Here is a 27,543-nt window from a genome sequence, read left to right as displayed (position 1 = left end):
TTATTTCCATTCAATAAATATTACTGAATAACTACTATGGGCCAAGTGCTGGGGATATAAAGATGAAGTTAATAAATTGGTCCCACTTAACAAGGACTCCAAGTAGACATGAATCCTAACCTTCTAGACAGGGTAGAAAGAATTATCTTCATACAAAAAAACTAGCATTATTTTACAGGCTGCAGAGATAACTTTGTTAAATAAATAAATCAGCTGTGATAGGTGTTGAAATAAACTTTAAGAACTTACATTTCAGCTTCTTTATTCAAAGACTATCCCCTCGCCCCATCTTATCTTCTCACCACTCTCCACTGGCCTGGGAGTGTGAGTACACACTCACAAAACTATAAACTCTAAAGGCAGGATTCCTACAAATTTATCCAATGACTAGCCCCTAGTCATGACAATAGTTAAACCTGAATGAATGGCTGGTTGAAGAAAATCAGGACATTAGTTGACCAACAGCCTCAGTTGTGTTATTCTTGCCTCTACTTAGTTTTTCCCTGAACAGTTTAGGATTCCAATTTAACCAACTCTCTCTTTCTGACCCAGAATTACAAAGTGATTATAATATAATTTCCTATGTAGTTTTACAACAGAAAGAAAACATCCATCCATAAAGTATGGAACACACTTTTAAATGTTACACAGAGGAAAAAAGGAAGAGGTATTCTGAAAGCTTTGTTTTTAAGTATCAAATTCTTACTCTCCAGGTCAGAGTAATACTCCTGTGGCACTTCAGCTACAGCACTAAATCAGATTTTGAAACATTCTCTTTCTATGACACCACAGGTAGCAAGGGTAGACCAAAAGGGCAAAGGAGGCCTTTACTCCATTTACTCCAACAGGTGTGCTCAAGGGCCACACTTCTACTGGACCCCCATATCTGCATTAGCATAGAGTAGCCAGACCAAGCTTGCACTGTATGAAGCGCAAGAGACTTGGTGTACAATCCAGAATAATAATATACAATAAAATATATAATAAAAATATAAACATGAAGTAGCTTGGATCTCATTATATAGGAAGCTAAGCTATAATCTGAAACTGTCTTGCCCACCTGCAATCAGAACAAAGGAGAGGGGAGTTAATTAGATTATTAAATGCCTAATTAACATTATAGTCACACCAAGTGGACTAAGCTCTTTATTCGGTTTTTTAATTTTAAAAAGTAAAGTTTATCTGTTTTCTTCTAAGTCAGATACAAAAAGAGCGATCAGCTAAAAAAAAAAGCTTTTGCTTTTTATAACCAGTACCCTGGATTAACTGCAAGCTTAGCATTTGAAGCCCATCAGAAGTGGCTTGGCCCAGGAGTTTAGGACCTAAAAAAGTTTACTACTGGCTTTGCAAAGGAGAAACAGTTAGCATGAAGTATCCCCTTAGAGAGGCAGAGCCCTATGTGGCTGGGGTACAGACATAGGTAGGGGCGAGATGAGCATCTGGGATCAGGTAGAAGACAGTCATAGGAGTCATCTTTTACCCATCATCAAGGTCAGGAACCTGAACAGTACACAGGGGTAGTAGGATGCTCAAGGATCATCTAGTTCAATCTCTTGCTTTAGGAATGACTTGCTCAAAGACATAAAACACATCTGCGTCCAGCTGGGACTAGACTTCCGTTCAATTCTCTGATGTTACACTACATTGCTTATGACAAAACCCAAGGTCTCAAATGAAGCTTTGAAGAGAGCCCAAAGGAGAATGGGAGAACATAGGGGAGACTGTGAAGATAATATGGCTAAAGTGATGGCCTTGATAGCTGACCTTACTAAAATCTCCATGGCTTCTCCCTCTAGACTCAGATGTCAACAGAACTAACTCACTTAATCCTTTGAACTTTGCTTTTCTTATAAATAGAATGTATCTGACTATAACACTGAGTTCAAAGTTAGCAAAAGATACAAAGGAATAATGTGTGTAAAAGAACATTAAATGAATATTGGTATTTTTCCCACTCACTGTGGGCAAGAAACAATCATATAGTACCTGAATTTCTTAACATTTGCACACTAATGACCAGAAGGTAGAAAAGAAAGAGGAGATAGGATGATTAGAAAGAGAACAGGCTTATACATAGAGAACATCTTGTTTTGTGAAATGATTGAGTAATCACATTTTTTCCAAGTTGTATCACTTGTTTCTCAGCCAGGACACTGAGTGGCCCAAGTTCTGCTATTACTAAAAGCTGCATTATAAAATCAACTGAGGGTGTGAGGTGGGGGAGGAGACAGTTGTTGGAGGAAACAGTCCAGCTGCTGGGATAAGGACTGAAGGTCCTGATCTGGAAATGCCAACTGGAATAACCTCCTACCCTCTGAGCTGGTCCTTCTGGTCATCCGTTAAAAATCTAAAATCTCAGGAGACACACTGGAGAGAAGGAGAAGAGCCAGCAAACACCTCTGGAGTCATCGGCCACACGGTGGGCCGTATTTCTCATCAGCATGATGTGCAGTCAGAAAAAAATGTGAGTCCAGAAGGCTCTCCTGCTCCCCTGGCTTTTGAGAATCACCCAATTGCTCTAGGAGACTTACCAGTCAAAATAGCAGAGTTACTCTAACCAAGGAAGGAAGAAACTCAACCTACTAACTGAATATGGCTGGGAGCGTCAAGGCTTATCCTGTTTTAGTCTCAAGTAAGCAAAAATGACTCCACTATTACTTTCAAGGCACTTCTTTTCCTGCTACTTCCACAGAGATATTATCTCACAGACTCTGTAGAGGGAGGGCAATGGATGTCTCACACTGACCCCACATTTGTTTCTTGGAGCATTTAGAGGAGTAGCACTTTTCCAAGGCAGAAAGTCTGTCTTCTCTCCTCCATGCTGCCCCCATCTCAAGTTCTCTCCACTCAGTGCCACCAACCTAATCCAAGCAAACCTATATTTTCCTTGTCCACAGTCACCATGATACAACCCATTTTCTATAAACCAGCCCAAATGAGGTCCTAAATAACAGTTTTATTGATCTGTACTTCACATACCATAAAATTCACCTTTTAAAGTGCGTAATTCAGTGTTTTTAGCAAACTCAGAGTTGTGGGAATATCATCCCTGACTTTAGAACATATTCATCATCCCCAAAAGAAATCTCATACCCATTAGCAGTCACTTCCCATTTCTTCTTCTTCCAAAGCCCCTAAAACCACTATTTTGTCTCTCAGTTTTGCCTATTCTGGACATTTCATATAACTGCAATTATACAATGTGTGGTCTTTAGTGATTGGCTTTTTCACTTAGAATAATGTTTTTAAGGTACATTTATGTTGTAGCACAAATCAGTACTTCATTCTTTTTTTATTGCCAATAACTAATTTATTTCATGTGAATATAACACATTGTATTCATCTTTTCATCAGATGGACAGTGGGCTATTTCAATTTTTTGGCCGTTAGGAATAATGCTGCCATAAAGTTCAAGTTACATTTTTGTGTGGACATATGATTTCTAGTCTCTTGGGTATATACCTATAAGTAGACTTGCGAGGTCACAGGTAACTCTATGTTTAACATTTTGAGAAACTTCCAAACTGTTTTCAAAGTGGCTGCAGCAGTTTAGAATCTCACCAGAAACATATGAGAGTTCCAATTTCTCTACATTCTCACTAATACTTACTACTGTCTGTCTGTAGATTATATCCATACCCATGGGTGTAAAGTGGTATCTCAACATGGCTTGGATTTGCATTTCAAATGACTACTGATGTTGAGTATCTTTTCAAGTGCTTACTGACCTTTTGTATATTTCCTTAGGAGAAATGTTTAAGTCCTTTGCCTATCTTCTCAACTGGGTTATTTATCTTCTTTATTGTTCAGTCATACATGCTCTTTTGTATTCTTGGACACAAGTCCAAGTGTTTTTTTTTTTTAAGTAAATCAGATTTTGTTACTCCTTCTAATGATTCCCCATTATGTTTAGAATAAAATCCAAATTATCACTCTGGCTTATAAGGTCCTACATGATTGTGGCACTTTCCCCTCCCACGGTACACTGTAGTCAGAGCAGTACTCTTTCTGCCCTTGAAACATAATAAGCTCATTCATGTCTCAATACCATTGTAAGTATGTCACATCTGCTTGCTTGGAATTCTCTTTCCTTGCATGACTTCTTTTTGTCATCGAATTCAAATATCAATCATCTTTTTGGACAATTTTTCCTAAAAAGAAATTGTATCCAAAAAGCTCCCCCTCCACAAAAAGGAACAGCAAACTTTTGGGGATGCTGGATATGTTCATTATCTTGACTAAGTAATGGTTTCATGGATATATATATATGTCAAAACTTTTCAAACTGTATACTTTAAATATGTGCAACTTATTTTACTTAAATTATATTCAATAAAGCTGTTAAATGAATCCCTTCACAGTCACTATCTTTTTTTTTTTTGATAGTATGGATACTTTTTTTTTTCCCATTTATTTTTATTAGTTGGAGACTAATTACTTTACAGTATTGTAGTGGTTTTTGCCACACTGGGATGACCCAGAGGGATGGGATGGGGAGGGAGGTGGGAGGGGGGTTCAGGATGGGGAACACATGTAAATCCACAGTCACTATCTTATGATACTTTATTTCCTTAGGAAAAAACTGTCTATCTGAAATCATCTTGTTTATTTCTTGATTTAAATTTTTATTGACTATTTCATCCCTCTAAAATGAAAGCGTCATGAGGGCACTTGATGAATGCTTTTCATCTTTGTGGCTACTGTATCCTCAGTTTGGCCCACAATTAGGTACTACATAAATATTTGGCTAATTGAATGAATGAATCTGATAGAGGTTTAGAAATGAAACCCACAGACAACAGGAAGGGTGACTTTCTATTCTCTCAGATTTACCAGTACTTTTAGGAATGAGATTCTTACTATTTATTTTCTTTATTAAGAGCTACCTCAAACTTTATCCTGGATGTTCTCCAACATCATGACCATCAGAAATATCATTGACTGTTCACTACTCTGTGGTACTATTCTAGTACTTTATGTATACTCTCCCATTAGTAGCAGTTATAATAATAATAATATAGCATATTACATAGTAATTATAATAAATACTAGTAATTATGTTAATATAGAATAACAGCAGAAGTAATACAATAAAAACATTTGTTTAGCATTTGGTGTTTGCCAGACATTATGTAAGCATTTTGCCCATGTAATCTCATTTATAAAGTAGGTATTCTTTTACAGATGAGGAATTTTGAGGTTTAGAGAGGTCAACTAACTGACCAAAAAGCCACACAGCTGGGAAAAGGCAGAGATGGACTTCAAATCTAAGTCTATCTTACATCTAAGCCCATGATTTTTCCATTAAACTACAGTGCTGGTTAAGTATTTTTATGTAATACAATGTTACTCCAGCTCAATTACAAAGATGGGATGTTCACCTCAAGAATGATACTATTCAAACTCTGGAACAGTCCAGGAATAAGAGTAAGAGAGACCAGAAGCTAGTTGCCTGAGAATAAACCAAGCTATTTGAGCAAGGAAATATTACTTTATGCCAAACTCCATGTCTATCCTCACGTGATGTTTAAATTCTTTCTGTTTCTGACTACTCTTGACTAGATGTTGGTTTTTAGCCCTAGTTGTTGGCCCCTGATCCTTCTTTGCCTGTGAGTGAGGTTTACTGGTGAAGGTATGCTGACCATGAGAGATCTAGGTAGGCTCCCTTAGCAACTTGGGTTCCGACTTTACAAGCCTTTACCTTTAGTGCCAGGTGGCTGCAGGTTGTCTCCAGTCAAGGAACACCAGCCCACAGGGAAGATGTCACGGGAGTCAAAGCGGCACCAGTAGTCAAAGGCCCCTCGCCACCCATCGAAAGTGACAAGGACCTCTGAGCCCCGCACTTCCCCAATAGTGGCTGGGCAAATGAAATGAGGGTTCTTCCTGTCCACAGCTTCTAGCTTCATTCCCATTTTGAAGAAGTTGTGAGAAGGTGACGGTGGTTCCTAGATGAGAGACAAGACATATACAGACCTAGACACAGAGAGAGAGGCTATGTATGCCTAGAGACTGGTACTTCATTTGGATGCTTAGAAAGTGCTATATAAGATTTACAGTGGAACTTTAGACTTTCCTTTAAATGAATTTCAAAGTATACCAAAGTATTACTTTGTTAATTCTAATATTTTAACATCTGTGCTTCAAGTCTTTTTTTTTTCAAGAAATAAAAGGTAACAGATAAGGCTGAATCCTCCACTGTGCCTTTCCCCATGCATATTTTTATACTTTACTATGTGTGTGTATGCTGCTGCTGCTAGGTCACTTCAGTCATGTTCGACTCTGTGCGACCCCATAGACGGCAGCCCACCAGGCTACCCTGTCCCTGGGATTCTCCAGGCAAGAATACTGGAGTGGGTTGCCATTCCTTCTCCAATGCATGAAAGTGAAAAGTGAAAGTGAAAGTGAAGTCGTGTCCGACTCTTAGCGACCCCGTGGACCGCAGCCTACCAGGCTCCTCCGTCCATGGGATTTTCCAGGCAAGAGTACTGGAGTGGGGTGCCGTTACCTTCTCCGTGTGTGTGTATATATATATATATATATATATAATTTGCATATTTTAAAATTTTATATAAATAGCATTATAGTGAACATATCATTTTACAACTTGCTTTTTTTGTTCAACACTATGTTTTTGAAATGTATCTATGTTGTAAATGTAGCTGTAGTTTAACTGCTAATAGTACTCCGTTATATCATAATTTATTTCCTCTCTTTTGACAGACATGTAATGTTGTTTTGAATTGTTTACTATTTCAAAAGAGTTTTCACAGCCATTCTTACAGTTGTTTCTTTTTTCATATGTGGGAAGATTTTTTCAGCATGTATACCTAAGAGTAGAATTGTTGCATTATAGGATAAATATATGGGCTTCCCTGATAGCTCAGATGGTAGAGAATCTGCCTATGATACAGGAGACCCAGGTTCAATCCCTGGGTTAGGAAGATCCCCTGGAGAAGGGAATGGCTACCCACTCTAGTATTCTTGCCTGGAGAATTCATCTTCCACTTTATTAAATATTGTTAAACTGCCCTCTAAAGCAGCTATAACACTATAAACTCTCTCCAGTAGTGTAGCTAGTTCTTGGGTGCCAATTTGCAATGCAGTTGCATAGAGTTTCCAAAAAATTGTTGTACACTCTGTTTCCCTCTGTCTTACTGTCTGATCCTGTACCAATAACATAGTCTTATTAAATGGGTATCTGGAAGAAAAAGTCCCCCTGCTTTGTTATTGTTCACTATTGTTTTGGCTATTCTTTCTCCTCGATCTTTCATACGAATTTCAGGATCAGTTCTTCAAGTTCCACAGAAAAATCCTATTTGTATTTTGACTGGAATCCCAGTGAATTTATAATTTGGGAAAAAATAACTTCTGTATGATATTGAGCCTTTCCTTCCATGAACGTAGCATTTTCCATATGTTAAGTATTCTTTAATGGAGGTTTCATCTTCAGTATAAGTTTAAAAATTCCTTATAAATATCTTATATTTTACTAACATTTTTCTAGCCATACTGTAACCTATTGCTGTCTTAAAGAGTATCTTCAAAAATTTCATTTTCAAACCACTTGCTAAATAGGAATGACTTTATTTTTTAAAATGGATTTAAACTGATGAAGAACTGATGCTTTTGAACTGTGGTGTTGGAGAAGACTCTTGAGAGTCCCTTGGACTGCAAGGAGATCCAGCCAGTCCATCCTAAAGGAAATCAGTCCTGAATATTCAGTGGAAGGACTGATGTTGAAGCTGAAACTCCAATACTTTGGCCACCTGATGAGAAGAGCTGACGCATCTGAAAAGACCCTGATGCTGGGAAAAACTGAAGGCAGGAGGAGAAGGGGACAACAGAGGATGAGATGGTTGGATGGCATCACCGACTCAATGGACATGAGTTTGAGTAAACTCGGGGAGCTGGTGATGGACAGGGAAGCCTGGCATGCTGCAGTCCATGGGGTCACAAAGAGTGGGACACAACTGAGCAACTGAACTGAACTGACTTGATTTATAACTGATTAGCTTATGCTGATTGATACTTTTTTGTCCTATAATTTTTTCTTATCTATTTATCAATTATTGAGAGATGTGTATTAAAATACCCTCTAATAATTGTGGATTTTCTAATTTTTCCATGTAATTCTGTAAAATTTTGCTTTATCTATTTTGAGGCTATGGTTTTTAGGAGCATGTATAACTTTTATCTTCTTAGTGACCTATTTTTTTTTTAATCATTAGATAGTAACTTCTTTAATGCTTTTTAGCACCAAAGTCTTGTCTAATTTCAGTACAGTTAACACCAGCTTTATTTTGATAACAGTTTGCCTGGTATATGTTTTATATTATTTTATTTTTAACACCTTTGTGTCATATTTCAGCAATGTCTCTTGTAAACAGCATGCAGCTAGATTTAAAAACAATCTGGTCTATGTCTGACTAAACTGATGAGTTTAATTTCTCATAACTGATGTATTTAAATTTATTACAATTATCATTTCTAAATATCGTTTCTATTTAACTTCATTTTTCAAGTTGTACCTTTAACTTCTTTTTTCTCCTTAACAATCAACTGAATTTTCTTCCCTTTTCCCCTTTCCATTGAGTCAGATGTTAATCATTCTATATTTAATCTTTTGGTGGATCCCCTTCAGATCATAACTGTACAGCTGACATAATTAAGTCTAAAATTCATCCTTAATTAAACAATACTAGGACCTCTGAATATTTAAATTACTCCTGGGTTAACAGGTATTGGATAATTTAGTTCCACACTGTTATACTGCCAACTGATCACTTTTGCTGCTATAACTGGTTTATACAGTCACAGGCAATGACTGATTAGTTATACTCACATGCTAAGCTATCTTTCCCTCACACTACATTTTGCATCTCATTCTTACTTTCTAGGTTCAATCATCTTCTTCTTGAAACATACACTTTAATTGTTCTTTCAGTGAATATATTTGTATTAGTTTGCTGGAAATGTCTTGATTTTACATTCAATCTGAAATAACAGTAGAATTAGACATAAAATTCTAGGTGGACAACTATTTTTTTCTTAATTCTTTGAAGGTATTATTCTATTACCTTTTGTCTTGTACTACTGCTGTCAAGAAATGTGTTGTCAGCCTAACTGCAATGCCTTTGAAGGTTCAGTCTGCATCGTGAAAGTTGCAGATATGGGGAGTTCGCTGTACTACACCATTTTATATAAGGGAGTTGAGTGTGTGTGGATCTTTGTATTCAGGGGTTCCTGTAACCAGTCCCCCATAGATACTAAGTATGACTGTATTCTGTGTGATTATCTGCTCAGATCTTTTGACTTCAGCTACTCCACAATGTTTTAAAGTATACATTTGTCTTTATCAATGTTCTGGAAAATTCTGTCATTATCTTTTCAAATACTGACTCTTTTATTCGTTGTGGAACTCATGTTCAGCATATATCGGACCTTCTAATATTATCTTTATCTTTTCTCTTTAATATTTTCCATCTCTTCATCTCTCTGTATTGCACTCTGGAGAAATTCCTCACACATGTCTTGAAGTTAATTCTTATCTAGGTTTAAGTTGCCTAAACACCTATCTAAGATTTTTATTTTATTTTTAATTTTTAAAAGATTTTAAAATTTAATGGTTTCATATTTAGATATTCAATTTGTTTTTTTCAACTTTGTCTTTAAAAAAAATAGAGGTTTGTACTTTTCTCATTTTTAAATTTCTTCTTTTCATCCTTTAATCATTTTCAAATACTTTATTTAAAATTTCTATCTATGTTTCTATTATCTGAAACTCCTTGAGGTTATAGTCTTACTGCTTGTTGTTTCTACTGATGTTTCATCATGCAGGATTTGTTTTGAGAGTTTTGAGGGCTCTGTGATTATGAACTGAACTGAACTGATTTTCAGTGGTACTTCACTTTTGGGACTTCTACGACATCTGGGTTGAAAACAACCAAACCCTCTGGAGGGGTTTTGGGTTTCCTTCTGCCAGGCACTCAGAAATATCCCCCCTACAATTTTGGAGTTCTGAGACAACACAGGAACTATATCTGAACCCTGGACTTCCATGGGGGAAAGCTTTTATCAGAAGAATGACTCAGTTCCCCTACCCATGGCCCAGTTAGAGACTCTTCCTTGTCTTTTCACTAAGGAGTAAACATTTGAGGGATCCATTTGTTTATTCATGTGGCTGTCCCAGGTCCATTTTCTGCCTTGCATGGGCCCAAGGCTTCAACTTCTATCTTACTCTAGCTGTTAAAAGACAAGGTCCTTAAAAAGTAAGACTGGTAAAGCTCCTTAAGGCATCAGCAGGTTCAGTACACCTAACACTCTGGTTTTCCTTCTTCATTTTGGCCTTGGAGAGTCCTCTTACTGCCTAGTAAGATCAGTAAAGCATTTAAAAGAATACTTGTTGGCCCCTACCTCCCACCATTTTGAGGTACTATCCAGTGGAATGATTTCAAATTGCCCAGTATACTGTATTCTGGGAACTATGATGTTCTCAGGTTTTAGACTTAAATGGCATCATGTTATGTTAAGTCGCTTCAGTCACGTCTGACTCTTTGCGAACCCAAGGACTGCAGCCTGCCAGCCTTCTCTGTCCATGGGATTCTCCAGGGAAGAATACTGGAGTGGGCTGCCATTTCCTTCTCCAGAGGATATTCCCAACCCAGGGATCAAATCCAGATCTCTTACATCTCCTGCATTGGCAGGCGGGTTCTTTACCACTAGTGCCACCTAAAAAGCCCAAATGGCAGCACAAGTAATGCTAATTCAGCCTCCTTTACAGTAACTCCAATCTCATGAAAGATCAACTGAGAGGAGACTGACTGCCTTTTCCCTTGAAAAACCAGGAAAAACAAAATACAAGTTTTTAATTCCTATTCTACCGCTTACTAGTCATGTGATCTTGGGCAAGCTCCTTATTTGAAAGTGCTTTGTTTCCTTAACTACTAAACCAAAATAATAATTCTGACTTCATAAAGTTAACGGTGGGTATTAAATGAGATAGCGTATATAAACCCCAAACATACTGCAGGCACTTAAAAAATAGTCTCCTTCCTTCCTCTCTGTTTAGAAGATGGACCTTATGGAACTCCATAAGAATAGCCTTTAGATTTATATTACATTTTATATGTTTTACTAACAAAAAATGTTTAACTTCTTAATAACCCCGTGAGGTAGACAGAAATCCACATTACAGATGAGGTCAAAACTGATTATCAGTAGAGAAATAAGAAATCCCCAAACCCAGAAATCCTACCTTACAATCTAGTATTTATCTGGGGGTAATTACTGCTTCATAAGGTACTTTAAAAATCCTTCTGCTGAACTAGTTTCTGAAAAGGCATCCTCAGGCCATAAATATAATACAGACATTAGAGGCTCAGTAATTGAAAGGATGTACGCATTTGACCTTAAGTAATTTGGAGCTGGTGATAGCTGAGGAACACCGTACCTTGTGGAAAATCCTGATGGGAGCCATCTCTGCTCCATTTAGCGTCTTCAAAAGGAACATGGGCCAAGAAGAAGCATTCAGCCGAAATCCTGCAGCAAACATAATGGGCAACAGATTAAAAAATACATCTCAAAGGGAATTGCAATACCAAGTTTTCCCTTGGGAATCCAGCTACCCCTGCCACAACCTATGCTGTGATAGTTACACAGACTGTTAAGAAAGGACTAAAAGGTTAAGCAGAGAAAACGCCTCATTAGACAGATGAGAAAATGAGGCACATAAGAGGGAATGTAACTTGCTCAAGGTCATGTTGCAAAGGTAGTAGTGAAGTCCCCAATCACGTTTCCTGACATCAAGACAAGTATTATAGAACGTAAATCATAATGCCTGAAAAGTTTCCTTGAAAAATCCAAAATAGATGTGTGATAGGAATAACAAATACTTAGAAATGATCTAGACAGTACAGTGTGAAAGGGGATATAATAATCTCTTAAGAAGAAACCAAATATGTCTGATAAATCCAATACAGAAGTAAAACTTTGTGGTTTATCTCAATATAAACACGCTTTCACTCTCTCACTTTCTCTTTCCCCCTCTCTCACACATACACAGAATACAAAAAAAACTTTTGGATATTCATTTTTACTTAACGAAGGATCAGACTTCATGATGAAGATGAAAGGGGTCAACATATTCAAAAATATTCATTTTCCAAAAGAGTCAAAGGAAGCCTAGGGAGGTTAACTGTCCACTGTCATTCCTTAATGACAAGTCATTGGAAAAGATCGTGATGCTGGGAAAGACTGAAGGCAAAACGAGGAAGGGGGAGCAGAGGACAAGATGGTTAGACAGCATCACCAACTAAATGGACATGAATTTTAGCAAACTCTGGGAGACAGTGAAGAACAGAGGAGCCTGGTGTGCTACAGTCCATGGGGTTGCAAAGAGTTAGACACGACTTAGTGACTGATCAATGACAAGTCAAGAATATACTATTTAATTAATAAATTGTAAAAGTAAGATCATTATCATATTTTCCAATTAGAGCTCCAAGTGCTCTCTTCAATTTGACTTCAACCTTCTATCTTCAGATACCAAAATCTAGTGCTTTCTGATAGTCTCCCAGTCGACCTCAGCTCTCCCGTTCCTGAAAAAGGACAGACAGGCTGAACCACAGCTGCACAGCTGGAAACAGCAACAATAATATCTGATTACTGTGTACCTCACTGTGGGCCAGATACTGTGCCAGGCACTTTCTACTGGTTATCTAATTTAATCCTCAAGACAACCTAGTGAGGTAGAAATTATCTTCATTTTATAGATGAGAAGAGAGGTATACACTGCTTAAGATTTCAAAGTGAACAAATGACAAAGAAAGGACTGAAACCCAGGCAACCTGACTGTTGAGCCCATGCTCTTATCTACTATGCTAAATTATCAATATGCATGGGAAATGGAAAAGGAAGAAGCAGCTTTTGGGATTAAGTATTAATTAAGAACTATAATTAAATTAAAGGGGGGTGTGAGAAGAGAGAAAAAAATGGGAATAAGAAAAGAGGTACTACCCCATATGATTTAAATGCTTAGTCTCAAAGCTGGCTAGGCTAAATGGGGTTTCCCAAGGTCAGGAGACTTCTTGGGCTAGCCCATTCTTATCAACAGTGGAGATAGCAATTTGTACATTCCTGTCAAACTGATACCACTTCCTTTTTTGCCTGCCTAGCCTTTTTTCCTTTTGCAAACCATCCCCACCCCGCTCCAAACCCTAATTTTAGGTGATTTGGTGGGGATGTCTGCAGTGGGTTCTACCTACCTACCTGGCTATGAAATGCAAGATAACGCCATTTAAGAGAATCACATTCCCTTTAGACCAAAAGTACGTTATGTATGTCTCAAATTGGCTCAACTGTTTTCTGATATGATATGCATGTTGGAGAGCTTTTTTTTCTCTGAGATCATAGTTGTAAGGGTGTTTGTAGATTTGGCACTGCTAACTAGAGAATATAACCGAGAATAAAGCCAACGCAGAGCAGAAGATGGAGAGACACGAGAGTATTTAAAACAACTCTCCTTAAGTCAGGAAAGGGCTGAAGCAAGCCAAACCTAAGCAGATCCGCCATGAAGCGTTCACTACACCTAAAGATAAGGCACAACTGTTCTAGAGAAATGTTCCCTGCACCTTTGTAAAACAGAGGAATAACACAATTAGAAAATTCAGATTCATGCCCTCAGTTCCCAACAACTAGAGTGCCTCACCATGTAATTCCCAATTCAATTTTTCAGAAATGGGTTACTGAGAGGCTTCTATCTCACCTGGTACTTGAGCTAAGAAAAAAAAAATCATCTCACTCTGGAAACCCTTATTATAATAATAGCTAACATGTATTGAATGCTTATCATGTACTACTTTACATGTACTACCTTCTCTCAGGATATTTCAAATAATACCATGAGAAGTACACTATCATTACCCCTAGTTTGCAAATGATGAAAGAGAAACTCAAGAGAAGTAGCTGGTCCAAGGTAGTAAGTGGTGGAAACAGATTCTACTACATAATGGTCTTACTCCAAACCTCATGTTATTAACTATGTTCTCCTACCTCCTAGCAAGCTTCTTCAAGAGTAGAAGGGCAAAGAAGAAATGCTGCCAACTCAATTACTGAGTACTTTATCCCCCAACCCCCAAGGTGATGTGGGACCCCTCCAAATTCACACATATTCATAATCTGGTCTTGGGGAGTCACAGATGGAATTTAAACATTGAAAGGTTTTTCAGATACCAGATAGTATGAAGGTTTTATATTGCAGACAACAAAACTGCAGTCCAGAGAGGTTAAGAAACTTGTTCATAATCACATAAGTTTTCCTCCAGTTAGGCTGGAGCCCTAGGACTTTTCATGTTTCTCTTTCACTATACCATGCTGCTTCCCACAGAAAACATTTATTCTGCTCATATTACGTGCTAGCCTCCAAATGCTAAGTACTTTTAAATGGGCTCTCTCATTTAATCACTTCTACAGCTCTGTGAATTTGGTATGAGAAAAGCAGCACTGGGTTTGGATCCAGGCTGCCTAGATTCAAATTTAGCTCTGCTACTTAGCTGGTGTGTGACATCCGGGAAATAATAAGGTCCCTTTCTGGCTTTAGTTTCCTCAACAATAAAGTGGGATAAGACGAGTAACTACTTCAATGGGTTGTTTCAAGGATTAAAATAAGTTGATATAAATACACATGAAGCACTTAAAAAGATACCTGATATATAATAAGTATTAAATAAATGCTGGCTTTAACTTTGACTATTATAGATAAAAGACTGACCTAGTCAATAGCAGAGCAGATTTAAACCGGACTCTTCTGTCTCCAGAGCCTTCATTATTAATCAGCACATTAACGTCTTCAAGCATTTAATCACTCAGTCCTACCATGCTCTCTCTCTTGGTAAAAGAGTTGGAGTTGTATATTTGTGCAAAAAGGAAAAGGAAAAAACAATAATTTGAGGGTCTCCTCAAATTAAACAATAGCGTTCAAGAAAAAGGCCAGGTGGGTAAGAAATCTTACCCTCTAAAGTGGGAGTAGCTCAGGCTCTGGCCACTGGTTCTCTCTTCTTTGGTCTGTACTCCTTTCCCATCAATGATGACTGCCAATTTATATCTCTAACTCAAACCTCTGTTCTGAGTTTCATGCTCGTATTTTCAACCACCTTATTTTATAATTCTCCTTGGATGCCAAGAAATCTCAAAATGAGTGAGTCTAAAACAAAACTCTTGATTTTACAACCCCCTTTCCTCTAGTCACCTCATCTGGATTCATAGCATCAGTAATTTAAACCCAGGTTCTGAGACCAAAAAGCCTGGAAGTCACTCTTGGTTCCTCCATTTCTACTGTCTCTCAAATACAATTAATCAGCAAGTATTGATGGTCGTTACATTGAATATATCCTAAACCAAACCATTCCTTGCCATTCTATATTTCTCCCCCACTAACACCCTAATCTAAGCCACAGTCAGACTCTGCCCATCCTATGACAACAGCTTTCTAACCATTCTGCTTCTATTTTTGCCTCCCTACTGTCTATTTTCCACACAGCAATCAGAATGATATGGTTATGTTTCTAAACATAAAAATCAGATCACATCACTCTTATGCTTACATCTTATACCACAAAATAAGTCTAAAGTCTTTATGTATTTAACAAAACTTACAAGATCTGGAACTTGCTTATGTCTTATAATTCACCTCCTATTTCTCCCCTGCCCTTTGAGTACTGGTCTTTCTATTTCCCAAGCACACCAAGCTGTGTCCCTCTGCCTCAAACACCCTTTCCTTTTCTCAAATCTTTTATTAGTTCTTTGCTGAAATATCACCTCTTCAGAGTGGCATTCCTAGACTACTCTACCTCAAATAGCCTCATAGATCCTGCACGTTATTATCCTTAGCTTTCATCAGTGCCTAAATTTTCTTTTTTCCATGTAATGTGTGTTTTTTCTAACCAGAATATAAGCTCCATAAAAGTTTTACTGAACAAAGGAAAAAAATCTCCACTTATTAAATGGGTGCCAGTATCATGTTATCCCATTTAATCCTCACAAAAACCATGTGTGGCAGAGTTTATTAATGATCTGGCAGGTCAGGCACCTGAAACTGAAGGTTAAAAGTCAAGGTAAAGCAACTTATCATTGGCCACACAACTAAACTAGTAATATTATAAAGCCAGGTCTCCAATTCTGACCCCAGCCGTTTGCGAGTGTTCTGTGGTTACCTCAGCTTTCTTTTACAAGTATTTATAGACAACCAGTTCCAAAGAACTTTCAGATGCTCCTGAGACTGTTGGATTACTGAATAAATTAAGGTTTGTCTGCTTAAACAGTGATCTGAGCAAGCTCTGGACTTCAATGTAGATAAGCAGCTAGAATCTAATCGCAGTTCATGCCCTCTGGTGGCAGGTAATAGAACAGCACTCATACCAGGAAGCACATGTACATGTGTACATGTATGTAAGGCTCCTCTGGGAGGAGAAAATGATTTGAGAATCATCTTGACAGTTATAGAGTCTAAAGCTACTCTAAGTTATTAGACTCTATGGCTCTCTAGATGATTCACAAATCATTCTTCTCCTTCCAGAGGAGCTTTACATACATGTACACATACAAATACATGTCGAGAAACATGCCACTCACTCACTCATAACGTTGGACAACTCACTTCCCTTTCCCTGTTTCTGTATTCATCAGCAGATGACACGACTAAAGCAGTGCTTCCAAACTGAGTTTGGGTGGGCTAAATCTAAATTATACCTCAAGAGTGAGAGAAACGAGAGCTGGGAGAGAGAGATGCTGAACAAACTCTTCCTGAGTAAGAAGTGAATGTTCAGCCAGGTAGTATTTGGGAAGGACTTCTAGAATTCCTTTTGGTTCTGCCAGGATGCTGTCACCACTTTGCTACTCTACTCTCATATACACACTCAAACACAAGTTAATACAGAATTATTTAATTGGGGGTGGTTGTGACTAGTCTTGAGATAAGTGTAGGTAAAGATGGGTCAGGCATTATTCAATGTCAGGGGCCTTTCTGCAGAGAAGACAGTTCAGTGAATATTTTTAAAATTACCTTTATCACGTAAGTATTTAAGATACAATAGTTAAAGTTACTTCTCTCTAAAATTTTACCCCTTCTATCAATTTCTAGAAACAGAGTTCAAATTTCCATAGCCATAAGTGAGATGTGCATCTTTTAAAATCCCCCTTTTCACTGACAGACTCTGGAGGTTATTAACCATATGAGAAGACTGACTAGTGTTGGGAATATAAAAGAGTTCCTTTCAAGTCAATGTCCCCCACACACCAGAGTATGTGATCAAGTTTGCTGAACAGGTAGTTTATACTGAGATCCTGACACAATTGACCAGGGGCCTCACTAGAGGCCAGCTCCGATCTAGACTAGGGACTCTCAAATTGGAACACTGGAATCCCCTGGGGAGCACTAAAGAACACATTATACTACCCCCAGAAATTCAGATTTAATTGATATGAGGTAAGGCCTAGGCAGTGAAGTTTTTGAGAGCTGCCTAGGTGGTTCTAACTGGCAGCCATGTTTGAGAACTAGTGATCCATAGAGTCATGTTTAGAAGAAACAACCTCAGACTAAGTATAGAGTGGACCATCAAAACAAGGTGCTGTGAGGAAAACTGACATCATCTGAGAATCATTCTACCTTTTCACCTGGAGGACTCTACAATGTTCCTATGTGAACAGGACACACACACATACATACACACACAGAAACCACACAAGATTTTAATAGAGAAGAATGGTCTCAAGAGCAATGCTTCCCAAATATAAACCAGCTGTGTCAGAGTCTCGGGAGAGCCATTTTACCATGCAGAATCCCAAGCCCCATTACTTAAGAGATTCTGATTCAGGAACTCTGGGGAGAGGTCTAGAGGAGGCCTGGGGAACATGAACACACACACACACACATATGTGTAATTATATTCATAATTTATTTAAAATTTTTTATTTTGAAAAATTTTAAACCTAGAGAAAAGTAGCAAAAACAGTACATGAACAAACTATGCACCCTTCATCTAGGTTCAGCAACTAAATAATACTTCACCACAGTTGCTTTCCATCTATCCACACATTTTCCTCTGAACTATGTGAAAGTTAGAGACATCATGATACTTCACCTTTATATATGTCAGGACATGTGTCCTGACAACAAGGACATTCTCCTTTAAAACTGCAATATTATCTTATCCAAGAAATTTAATTAAAAATATTCTCAACTGTCCCCAAATCTTTATAGCTATTTCATTTCAAAATACACCATGGATTACATACTGTATTTGGTTGTCATGTATCTTTAGTCTCCTTTAATCTACAATAGATCAGTTGCCTTTTGTTTTTCATGAAGTTCCTACTTTTGAAGTGTCTGAGCTGTTTTATAGAATGTCCCACAATTTGGATTTCTTTCTGATTGTTTCCTTATAATTACATTCATGCTAAATAGTTTTGACAAAAATACTACACAAGTGATGTTGAGTACTTCACACTTCATTACTTTAAGAGGTATATATAATGTTTGTCTAATCACTGATGATACTAAGTTTGATCACTTGTTAAGGAATGACTGACAGATTTCTTTATTGTAATTCCCCCTTGTAATTAATAGATAATCAGTGGGGAAAAACTTCGGGACTATGTGAATATCCTATTCTCCAATAAGCTTTTTTTTTTTTTTTTTAGCATTCATTGATTGTCTTGGTCTGAATTCATTAAAAGGGTGATTGCCAAAATGATAACTTTCTATCATTTTTAATATTTATTAGCTAATACTCTGCAAAGAACTTTCTCTGCAACTTTTTCTTTTCTAGTGTTTCAGTAGGGACCCATGGTGCTACTACTATTGTATTTTTGTTTTTATTATCCTTTTTGATGGTTATATTTTTCCAGTTTCGGTTAGCCAAAGTCTCTTTAGGCTGGCTCCTATATCCTTTTGATATGTACCCATCATTCTTTGAAACTGTTTCCTGGCAAAATAAGATGCTCCAGATTCACCTGTTGCTCAGTCTTGAAATTAGCCATTGCTTCAAGGAGTCATGATTCCTTTTAGTGTAGAATGGGATTTAGAAATCAACTAACTTGGAAATTTGGATATATACTCCTCACACTGCTGAAGAGCCATTGTTTCTAGGCCTTTCAATAGACGGAGCTTGGAACATAGACATACATACATACACATACACATTACCATCTTGGAATATATACATATACGTATATAAACATGTATATGTTCTAAGGGAATATGTATATGTTAATATATATGTATATTTTAATATGTATATAAATATAGATTTATATACCTATTTTAAGCAAAGAGTTGATAACATACCTCCAATTCAAATCCTACACTGCAAGGTTCTTCCTCATCTTCTCCTATTCCATATTTTGTATCTTATTTACTCATTCTATCTATCTTCCATACAAGCAAAATAGTTTCAGATTATTATGGTGAAACCACTAACATTATTTAAAAAAAGTCAGAATTTCATTTTCCTTTGAAATATGTCCCAATAAGGGTGTACTGTAAGGGTTCTAATTGTTGGAATTTTTTCAATGTGGCTATGATGATTTGATACAGAGTTCAGTTTGTTTCTGTTTATCAAGTTTAGTCATATACTAAAAGTTAGCCAATTTTAGTATACGCCTGTTCATCTATTTTTGATTTAATTTTATGTAATAAGTAACACAAATAATGCAAAAGTCAAAAGAATATAAATGAGTATTCTCCAATAAGTCTCTCATTTCTATTCTTTCCACACTATTCCCAGACACTCCCCATAGGTAACCTTTTCATTATTTTCTCGTTTTAATAGTCCAGCGTTTCCTTTTATAAAAATAAGTATATAAAATATATATGTTCATGTACATTATATATATGCATGTGTGTATACACATATATTTCCCCTTCTCTTTCTCAAAAGTAAATGGCATTAAGTATGTTCATATCAAAGTGTAATTATCACCATCATGTATTTCCAGAATTTTTTCATCTTCCTCACATGAAACTCTGCCCATTAAACAGTAACTCCCCAGTCCTTTCTCCCCTCTCCCAGTTCCTTGCAAACGTCATTCTTTTTTCTATAAGTACTCAGTGGAATCATATAGTATTTGTTCTTTAGTGACTGGCTTATTTCATTTAACATAGTATCTTTAAGGTTCACTCACACTGTAGCACGTCAGAATCTCCTTCCTTTGTAAAGCTGAATATTCTACTATGTGTATATACCACATTTTATTTATTCATTCTTCTGTCAATGGAAACTTGGGCTGTTTTGGCCTTTTGGATATTATGAATAATGCTGCTAAATATGGATATAAAAATATCTCCTTGAGTCTTTGCTTTATACTCTTTTGCCTATCTACCCCAAAGTGGAATTGCTAGATCATATGGTAATTTTACTTTTAACTTTTTTTGTGGAAACACCATATTGTTTTTCATAGTGGCTATGCCATTTTTCATTTTGAATACTCAGCAATACACAAAATTCCAATTTCTCCACATCCTCAACAACACTTGTTATTTTCTATTTATTTGATAATAGCCATTCGAATGGGTGTGAAGTATTATCTCATTGTGATTTTGACTTCCCTAAATGATTAGTGATATAGAGTATCTTTTCATGTGTGTATTGGACATTTGTATATCTTCTTCAGAGAAATGTCTATTCAAGTTCCTTGCTTATTTTTCAATCAGGTTGTTTATTTGTTACTGTTAAGTTCAAAAAGTCTTAAAAAATATATTCTGGATAGTAACCCCTTACCAGATATATCATTCACAAATATTTTCTCCCATGCCATGAGTTCCCTTTTCACTCTAACATGTTCCTTTAATAAACAAAATTTTTAATTTTGAAGCAGTCAAATATAAATATTATTTTTCTTCTGTTGCCTGTGTTTTTGGTGTCATATCCAGACACCACTGCCAATTCCAATGTCATGAAGCTTTTCCTCCATGTTTTTTTCTAAGTTGTATGGTTTTAGCTCCTACATTAGGCTGTTGATCCATTTTGAATTAATTATTATATAATGGTGTACAGTAAAGGTCCAATTTCACTCTTTTGCATGTGGATATCCAGTTTTCCCAATATTCAGCATACAATATTGTATGTTGAATTGGTTTATGAAAGTTGGAAAAAATAATAGCTTTATCGTGGTGAAACTCAATTATACAATTATATCTGATTCAATGGTTTTTAGAGTTATGCAAAGATAATTCTATTGGCTTCCCTGGTGGCTCAGATGGTAAAGCATTTGCCTGCAATGCAAGAGACCTGGGTTCGATCCCTGGGTCAGGAAGATCCCCTGGAGAAGGAAATGGCAACCCACTCCAGTACTCTTGCCTGGAAAAGCCCATGGATGGAGGAGCCTGACAGGCTATACAGTCCATGGGGTCGCCAAGAGTCAGACACGACTGAGCGACTTCTCTTCTCTAAAGATAATTCTACTTAATTTTGGAAGATTTTTATCACTCTTCCACTCTCCCTGTTTTCAATTTATCCCAGTCCCCGGAAACCACTAACCTCTCTGCCTTTTTAGATTTGCCTATTTTCTCCCATCATGTGGGCTGTCTTTTTACTTCCCTGACAGTGTCTCTGGAAACACAAAAACTTTAAATTTTGAGGTCCATCTATCAGTTTTTTTCTGTTGTTTGTGCTTTTGGAGCCAGATCTAAGAAACCACTGCCTAATCCAAAGTCGTGAAGATTTACTCACCATGTTTTAAGAGTTTTAGATCTGTTATCTACTTGCAATTAATTTTTGTATATGGTGTGGAAACAGCAACCCACTCCAATATTCTTGTTTGGAAAATCCCATGGATGGAGGAGCCTGGTAGGCTACAGTCCATGGGGTTGCAAAGAGTCGGACACGACTGAGTGAATTAAAAAAAAAAAAAAAAACAACAACAATGTTGTGGAGGTGGGGTCCAATTCCATTTGTTTATATGTGAATATCCAGTTGTCCCTGTGCAGGTTGTTGAAGACCCTGCTGAATTATCCTGGCACCTTTGCTGAAAATCAACTGAGCATAAATGTATGGGTTTACTTCTAGACTCTCAAATCTAATCCTCTTATCTATAAGTCTATGTTCATTTTATGCCAGTACCACAATGTCTTGAGTACTGTTGCTTTATACTAAGTTTTGAAATCAAGAAATGTGCATTCTCGTAAGTCTGCAGAGTTTTGTTAAAATTCATATGACTTTCTTCCTTTGCTATTTTAATATGGTAAAGTTCACTAATGATTTCACTAAACTTAAATCTTTTCATTCTCCCAAAACCCCTACTACTTGTTTTGATGAACACTGTTTTAAATATGTTGAATTCTAATTCCAAACATTTTATTTAGGATTTTTATAATAATACTCATACATGACGATGTGTGTGGGTGTTTAAATCAGGTTTAAGTATCAAAGTTCTACCTGCATGTAAAAAGAATTTGGATATTTTCTTACTTTTTCTATGATCCAGAAGTACACTGTCTAACACCGTAGTCACCAATCACATAGGTTTTCAACTTTAAATTACAATTAAATAAAATTAAAAATTCAATTCTTTAGTTGTAGTAGCCACATTCCAAGTGCTCTACAGTTACATGAGGCTGGACAAGTGTCATACTGGACAGCAAAGACACAAAACATTTCAAACATCATAGAAAGTTCTGTGCATATCACTGAGCTACAACAACTTAAGAAGAATTGAGATTATCTGGTACTCAAGGTTCTGTAGGATTTCCCTGTAAAATAATCTGTACATAGTGCTTTGATGTAGGTGTTTTGACAACATGTTTTCTATCAGTTCAGTTCAGTCGCTCAGTCATGTCCGCCTCTTTGCGACCCCATGAATCGCAGCTCGCCAGGCCTCCCGGTTCATCACCAACTCCTGGAGTCCACCCAAACCCATGTCTATCGAGTCGGTGATGACATCCAGCCATCTCATCCTCTGTCGTCCCGTTCTCCTCCTGCCCCCAATCCCTCCCAGCATCAGGGTCTTTTCAAATGAGTCAGTTCTTTGCATCAGGTGGCCAAAGTACTGGAGCTTCAGTTTCACAATCAGTCCTTCCAATGAATACCCAGGACCAATCTCCTTTAGGATGGACTGGTTGGATCTCCTTGCAGTCCAAGGGACTCTCAAGAGTCTTATCCAACACCACAGTTCAAAACCATGAATTTTTCAGCACTCAGCTTTCTTCACAGTCCAACTCTCACATCCATACATGACCACTGGAAAAACCATAGCCTTGACTAGACGGACCCTTGTTGGCAAAGTAATGTCTCTGCTTTTTAATATGCTGTCTAGGTTGGTCATAACTTTCCTTCCAAGGAGTAAGCGTCTTTTAATTTCATGACTGCAATCACCATCTGCAGTATTTTGGAGCCAAAAAAATACTCTGACACTGTTTCCCCATCTATTTCCCATGAAGTGATGGGACCAGATGCCATGATCTTAGTTTTCTGAATGTTGAGCTTTAAGCCAACTTTTTCACTCTCCTCTTTCACTTTCATCAAGAGACTCTTTAGTTCCTCTTCACTTTCTGCCACAGGGTGGTGTCATCTGCATATCTGGGGTTATCGATATTTCTCCCGGCAATCTTGATTCCAGCTTGTGCTTCATCCAGCCCAGCATTTCTCATGATGTACTCTGCATCATGCATAAATAAGCAGGGTGACAATATACAGCCTTGACGTACTCCTTTTCCTATTTGGAACCAGTCTGTTGTTCCATGTCCAGTTTATACTGTTGCTTCCTGACCTGCATAGAGGTTTCTCAAGAAGCAGGTCAGGTGGTCTGGTAGTCCCATCTCTTTAAGAATTTTCCAGTTTATTGTGATCCACAGAGTCAAAAGCTTTGGCATAGTCAATAAAGCAGAACTAGATGTTTTTCTGGAACTCTCTTGCTTTTCTGATGATCCAGCGGATGTTGGCAATTTGATCTCTGGTTCCTCTGCCCTTTCTAAAACCAGCTTGAACATCTGGAAGTTCACGGTTCACATATTGCTGAAGCCTGGCTTGGAGAATTTTGAGCATTACTTTACTAGTGTGTGAGATGAGTGCAATTGTGTGGTAGTTTGAGCATTCTTTGTAATTGCCTTTCTTTGGGATTGGAATGAAAATGGGAGCTTTTCCAATCCTGTGGCCCCTGCTGAGTTTTCTAAATTTGCTGGCATATTGAGTGCAGCACTTTCACAGCATCATCTTTCAGGATTTGAAATAGCTCAACTGGAATTCCATCACCTCCATTAGCTTTGTTCGTAGTGATGCTTTCTAAGGTCCACTTGACTTCACATTCCAGGATGTCTGGCTCTAGGTGAGTGATCACACCATTATGATTATCTGGGTCATGAAGATCTTTTTTGTACAGTTCTTCTGTGTATTCTTGCCACCTCTTCTTAATATCTTCCGCTTTTGTTAGGTCCATACTGTTTCTGTCCTTTATCGAATCCATCTTTGCATGAAATATTCCCTTGGTATCTCCAATTTTTTTGAAGAGATCTCTAGTCTTTCCCATTCTGTTGTTTTCTTCTGTTTCTTTGCATTGATCGCTGAGGAAGGCTTTCTTATCTCTCCTTGCTATTCTTTGGAACTCTGCATTCAAATGGGAATATCTTTCCTTTTCTCCTTTGCTTTTAGCTTCTCTTCCTTTTTTTTAATTAGTTGGAGGCTAATTACTTCACAACATTTCAGTGGGTTTTGTCATACATTGATATGAATCAGCCATAGAGTTACACATATTCCCCATCCCGATCCCCCCTCCCACCTCCCTCTCCACCCGATTCCTCTGGGTCTTCCCAGTGCACCAGGCCCGAGCACTTGTCTCATGCATCCCACCTGGGCTGGTGATCTGTTTCACCATAGATAATATACATGCTGTTCTTTCGCAACATCCCACCCTCACCTTCTCCCACAGAGTTCAAAAGTCTGTTCTGTACTTCTGTGTCTCTTTTTCTGTTTTGCATATAGGGTTATCGTTACCATCTTTCTAAATTCCATATATATGTGTTAGTATGCTGTAATGTTCTTTATCTTTCTGGCTTACTTCACTCTGTATAATGGGCTCCAGTTTCATCCATCTCATTAGGACTGATTCAAATGAATTCTTTTTAACGGCTGAGTAACATTCCATGGTGTATATGTACCACAGCTTCCTTATCCATTCATCTGCTGATGGGCATCTAGGTTGCTTCCATGTCCCTGGCTATTATAAACAGTGCTGCGATGAACATTGGGGTGCATGTGTCTCTTTCAGATCTGGTTTCCTCAGTGTGTATGCCCAGAAGTGGTATTGCTGGGTCATATGGCAGTTCTATTTCCAGTTTTTTAAGAAATCTCCACACTGTTTTCCATAGTGGCTGTACTAGTTTGCATTCCCACCAACAGTGTAAGAGGGTTCCCTTTTCTCCACACCCTCTCCAGCATTTATTGCTTGTAGACTTTTGGATAGCTAGCTTCTCTTCTTTTCACAGCTATTTGTAAGGCCTCCTCAGACAACCATTTTTCCTTTTTGCATTTCTTTTTCTTAGGGATGGTCTTGATCCCTGTCTCCTGTACAATGTCACGAACCTCTTTCCATAGTTCATTAGGCACTGTGTCTATCAGAGCTAGTCCCTTAAATCTATTTCTAACTTCCACTGTATAGTCATAAGGGATTTGATTTAGGTCATATCTGAATGGTGCAGTGGTTTTCCCTACTTTCTTCAATTTAAGTCTGAATTTGGCAATAAGGAGTTCATGATCTGAGCCACAGTCAGCTCCTGGTCTTGTTTTTGCTGACTGTATAGAGCTTCTCCATCTATGGCTGCAAAGAATATAATCAATCTGATTTCAGTGTTGGCCATCTGGTGATGTCCATGTGTAGAGTCTTCTCTTGTGTTGCTGGAAGAGGGTGTTTGCTTTGACCAGTGCATTCTCTTGGCAAAACTCTATTAGCCTTTGCCCTGCTTCATTCCATACTCCAAGGCCAAATTTGCCTGTTACTCCAGGTGTTTTCTGACTTCCTGCTTTTGCATTCCAGTCCCCTATAATGAACAGGACATCTTTTTTGGGTGTTAGTTCTAAAAGGTCTTGTAGGTCTTCATAGAACCATTCAACTTCAGCTTCTTCAGTGTTACTGGTTGGGCATAGCCTTCAATTACCATGATGTTGAATGGTTTGTCTTGGAAATGAACAGAGATCATTCTGTCGTTTTTGAGATTGTATCCAAGTACTGCATTTTGGACTCTTTTATTGACCATGATGGCTACTCCATTTCTTCTAAGGGATTCCTGCCCACTGTAGTAGATATAATGGTCATCTGAGTTAAAATTCACCCATTCCAGTCCATTTTAGTTCGCTGATGCCTAGAATGTTGACGTTCACTCTTGCCATCTCCTGTTTGACCACTTCCAATTTGCCTTGATTCATAGACCTAACATTCCACGTTCCTATGCAATATTGCTCTTTACAGCATCGGACCTTGCCTCTATCAACAGTCACATCCACAACTGGGTATTGTTTTTGCTTTGGCTCCATCCCTTCATTCTTTCTGGAGTTATTTCTCCACTGATCTCCAGTAGCATATTGGGCACCTACTGACCTGGGGAGTTCCTCTTTCAGTATCCTATCATTCTGCCTTTTCATACTGTTCATGGGTTCTCAAGGCAAGAATACTGAAGTGGTTTGCCATTTCCTTCTCCAGTGGACCACATTCTGTCAGACCTCTCCACCATGACCCGGCCGTCTTGGGTGGCCCCACACGGCATGGCTTAGTTTCATTGAGTTAGACAAGACTGTGGTCCTGTGATCAGATTGGCTAGTTTTCTGTGATTATGGTTTTAGTGTGTCTGCCCTCTGATGCCCTCTTGCAACACCTACTGTCTTACTTGGGTTTCTCTTACCTTGGACGTGGGGTATCTCTTCACGGCTGCCCCAGCAAAGCACAGCCACTGCTCCTTACCTTGGACGAGGGGTATCTATGTTTTCTATAGATCTGTTTAAACACTGTGATGCTCCTAACTAGCTTTTCTGGCTTATTTACTTATTGCTCCCTTTGTCATTTCTACTTCTGTATATCTGCTCTAATTGCTTTTTTTCTTCATTAGGCTAACTAGTGGTTTGTATATTTTGTTGATGCTTTTTCCAAAGAACCAGCACTTTGATCTTCTGCTTTTCTATTTTCTACCTCATTAATCTCTTTTTATCTTTATTTTTTCTATTTATGTCTCCTTTGTATTTTCTTTGGGTTATAACTTTTTCTAGCTTTCTGAATTGGGAACTTAAATTTTTAATATTCATCCTTTCATTTTTATTTATGACAGGTATTTAAGGCTACAATTTTTTTTCCAGTCACCCCTTTGATTGTATCTCAGACTTGTCATGTGATGTTTATTATCACTATGTTTTAGGAATTCTGAAATTTTGGCTTATATATCTGTTTTCCAAACAAAAATTGTTTAAACAAAGAGCTTTAAATTTCAAGGTGGAAGGACATTTGTCATGGTATACAGTTTGGTATGCATACATACATACACATACACACACACACACACACACACACACACAC

The 27,543-nt window shown here is 37.7% G+C and overlaps 1 protein-coding gene across 14 annotated transcripts in view; it reads right to left on the bottom strand.

Moving 5' to 3' along the window:
• Positions 1-27,543, bottom strand: part of SCMH1 (Scm polycomb group protein homolog 1) — a 208,503-nt gene that overhangs the window by 77,658 nt on the left and 103,302 nt on the right. For all 14 annotated transcript variants that reach the window (XM_043461722.1, XM_043461716.1, XM_043461718.1 and 11 more), the window contains 2 exons: positions 11,450-11,538; positions 5,702-5,945 (listed from right to left, as the gene is read on the bottom strand). In XM_043461722.1, coding sequence (XP_043317657.1) covers positions 5,702-5,945; positions 11,450-11,538 — 333 coding nt within the window. The remainder of the gene's footprint in view (positions 1-5,701; positions 5,946-11,449; positions 11,539-27,543) is intronic.

The sequence above is a fragment of the Cervus canadensis genome, chromosome 2 (assembly GCF_019320065.1).
Source record: "Cervus canadensis isolate Bull #8, Minnesota chromosome 2, ASM1932006v1, whole genome shotgun sequence".
NCBI classification, from domain to species: domain Eukaryota; kingdom Metazoa; phylum Chordata; class Mammalia; order Artiodactyla; family Cervidae; genus Cervus; species Cervus canadensis.
The sequence above is the reverse complement of the archived record's forward strand: the minus strand, read 5'-3'. Positions and strand labels throughout refer to the sequence as shown.